Source organism: Rhinichthys klamathensis, unplaced genomic scaffold (assembly GCF_029890125.1).
Source record: "Rhinichthys klamathensis goyatoka isolate OS25496 unplaced genomic scaffold, OSU_Roscu_1.1 h1tg001276l_1, whole genome shotgun sequence".
Lineage (NCBI taxonomy): Eukaryota > Metazoa > Chordata > Actinopteri > Cypriniformes > Leuciscidae > Rhinichthys > Rhinichthys klamathensis.
In genome coordinates, this window is record NW_026607410.1 from 45001 (window position 1) to 46786 (window position 1786).

A 1786-nucleotide genomic window follows, 5' to 3' on the forward strand; every position below is an offset into this window, starting at 1 on the left:
GAGTCGTATGGATTACTTTTATGATGGATGGGTGAATTATTCCTTTAATCTAAATGTCGTTTTGTCGGGATGTTGGCTAACAGTAAATCGCTGCAAAGGGATTTCAGACTTCTTTTCACCGCCAAGTGAATAACAAAAAAGCACTTTGTGGAGAGTAAATGTGGGCCTTTACGAGCTTCACTCGCTCGTGTTGCCAGATCTTGTTAGAAAAAACAGACCAAAAGATCTCGACCTGCACCGGTCCATCAGTGCACATGGCCACAGCTCAAGAGTCTGGGGTCGCTGTAATATTACTTTGGCAATATTAATATTAGCGCTGCACAATTAATCACAATTAAAATGAAATCGCACTTAAACCGATTTGGCTTCTCTCGATTATGAAATGGCGAATGCTGTGATTGTCAGTTATGTGCAGCGTGTCAGTGAAGCACGGCTCAGGAAACGCGGCTCGCTCTGAAAGCACTGCGAGTTCCAGTCGCTTATAACGTGCGTTTGAAAAAGCAACAACATCTTTCCAGACATGAGACGCATTTATGAACCTCTCGTCCAACAAAAGACAACATTTATTAAATCAAAGCGTTTCAATCTTCTGTTTATTCAGCTACAGATGGTATGATGCCCATAGGGATATCCTGGAATAGTGTGTGTGTTGTACTTCTGCGCGGGGCATATTTGGCGTGTGTGTGTCAAAGCAGAGGAGTTTCCTATGAAGCCTAATGAGTGTGTCCTGATGTTCCCTCTCTCTGCAGTGTGTGCAGTGGGTCGATGATGCTAAACTCAATCAGTTGAGGCGAGAGGGAATCCGCTACGCTCGTATCCAGCTCTACGATAACGACATCTACTTTATCCCTCGCAACGTGGTTCACCAGTTCAAGAGTGTGTCGGCCGTGTGCAGCCTGGCCTGGCATGTGCGCCTGAGCCAGTATCACCAGGAGCCGGAGGAAGAGGAGGCTCACGAGGAGGAGGAGGAGCTGAAGCAGCTCATCAAGCCGGAGCCGAGTGACGAGAGCATCAGTGCTGCGGACACGACCCCCGACTGCAGACCCGCGCGAGACTCGCCGTGTGTGACGCCCATGAAGATGGAGAGGGCGGAGCTACAGGCTGAGAGGCCCAAAGCCCTTCCCAGAAGCCCCAGCTTGACTCCGCCTCTCGTCTCCTCTGACGGGCGACCCAAAGTGCTCAACGTGTCCGAATGTCCCAGCGCTCCCTCACACACGTCACGCAACTCCACGGCCAGTGCGCACACCACCCCAAACCACACCACACACGCCGGCACCACCCAAACACACACACACGCCGGCACCACCCAAACACACACACGCCGGCACCACCAAACACACCCCCCTCGGCACCAACCAAACACACACCCCCCTCGGCACCACCCAAACACACACCCCCCTCGGCGCCAACCAAACACACACACACGCCAGCAGCAACCAAACACACACCCCCCTCGGCATCCAGATATTTCCATTCTTCCTCTGTCCCCAAACCGGGACACACACCCTCAACACCTACTAACCCAGCCATTCTGCCAACACAACCAAACACACACAAACTACCAACACAACCAAACCAACACAAACTACCAACACAACCAAACACCCACAAAGTACTAACACAACCAAACACACACAAAGTACTAACACAACCAAACACACACAAAGTACCAACACAACCAAACACACACAAACTAGTAACACAACCAAACCAACACAAACTAGTAACACAATCAAACCCACACACTCTGCGAACACAGCCAAACACACACACTCCACACTAATAA

General features: G+C 50.6%; 1 protein-coding gene across 1 annotated transcript in view; it reads left to right on the forward strand.

The window, feature by feature from the left end:
- LOC130079696 (lysine-specific demethylase RSBN1L-like) overlaps positions 1 to 1299 on the forward strand; it is a gene marked incomplete at its 3' end in the record, with an annotated part of 23895 nt that extends 22596 nt beyond the window's left edge. Inside the window, exon 8 of the mRNA XM_056245053.1 lies at positions 750 to 1299. Within this exon, the coding sequence (XP_056101028.1) occupies positions 750 to 1299 (550 nt within the window). The remainder of the gene's footprint in view (positions 1 to 749) is intronic.
- Positions 1300 to 1786: the final 487 nt, after the last annotated feature.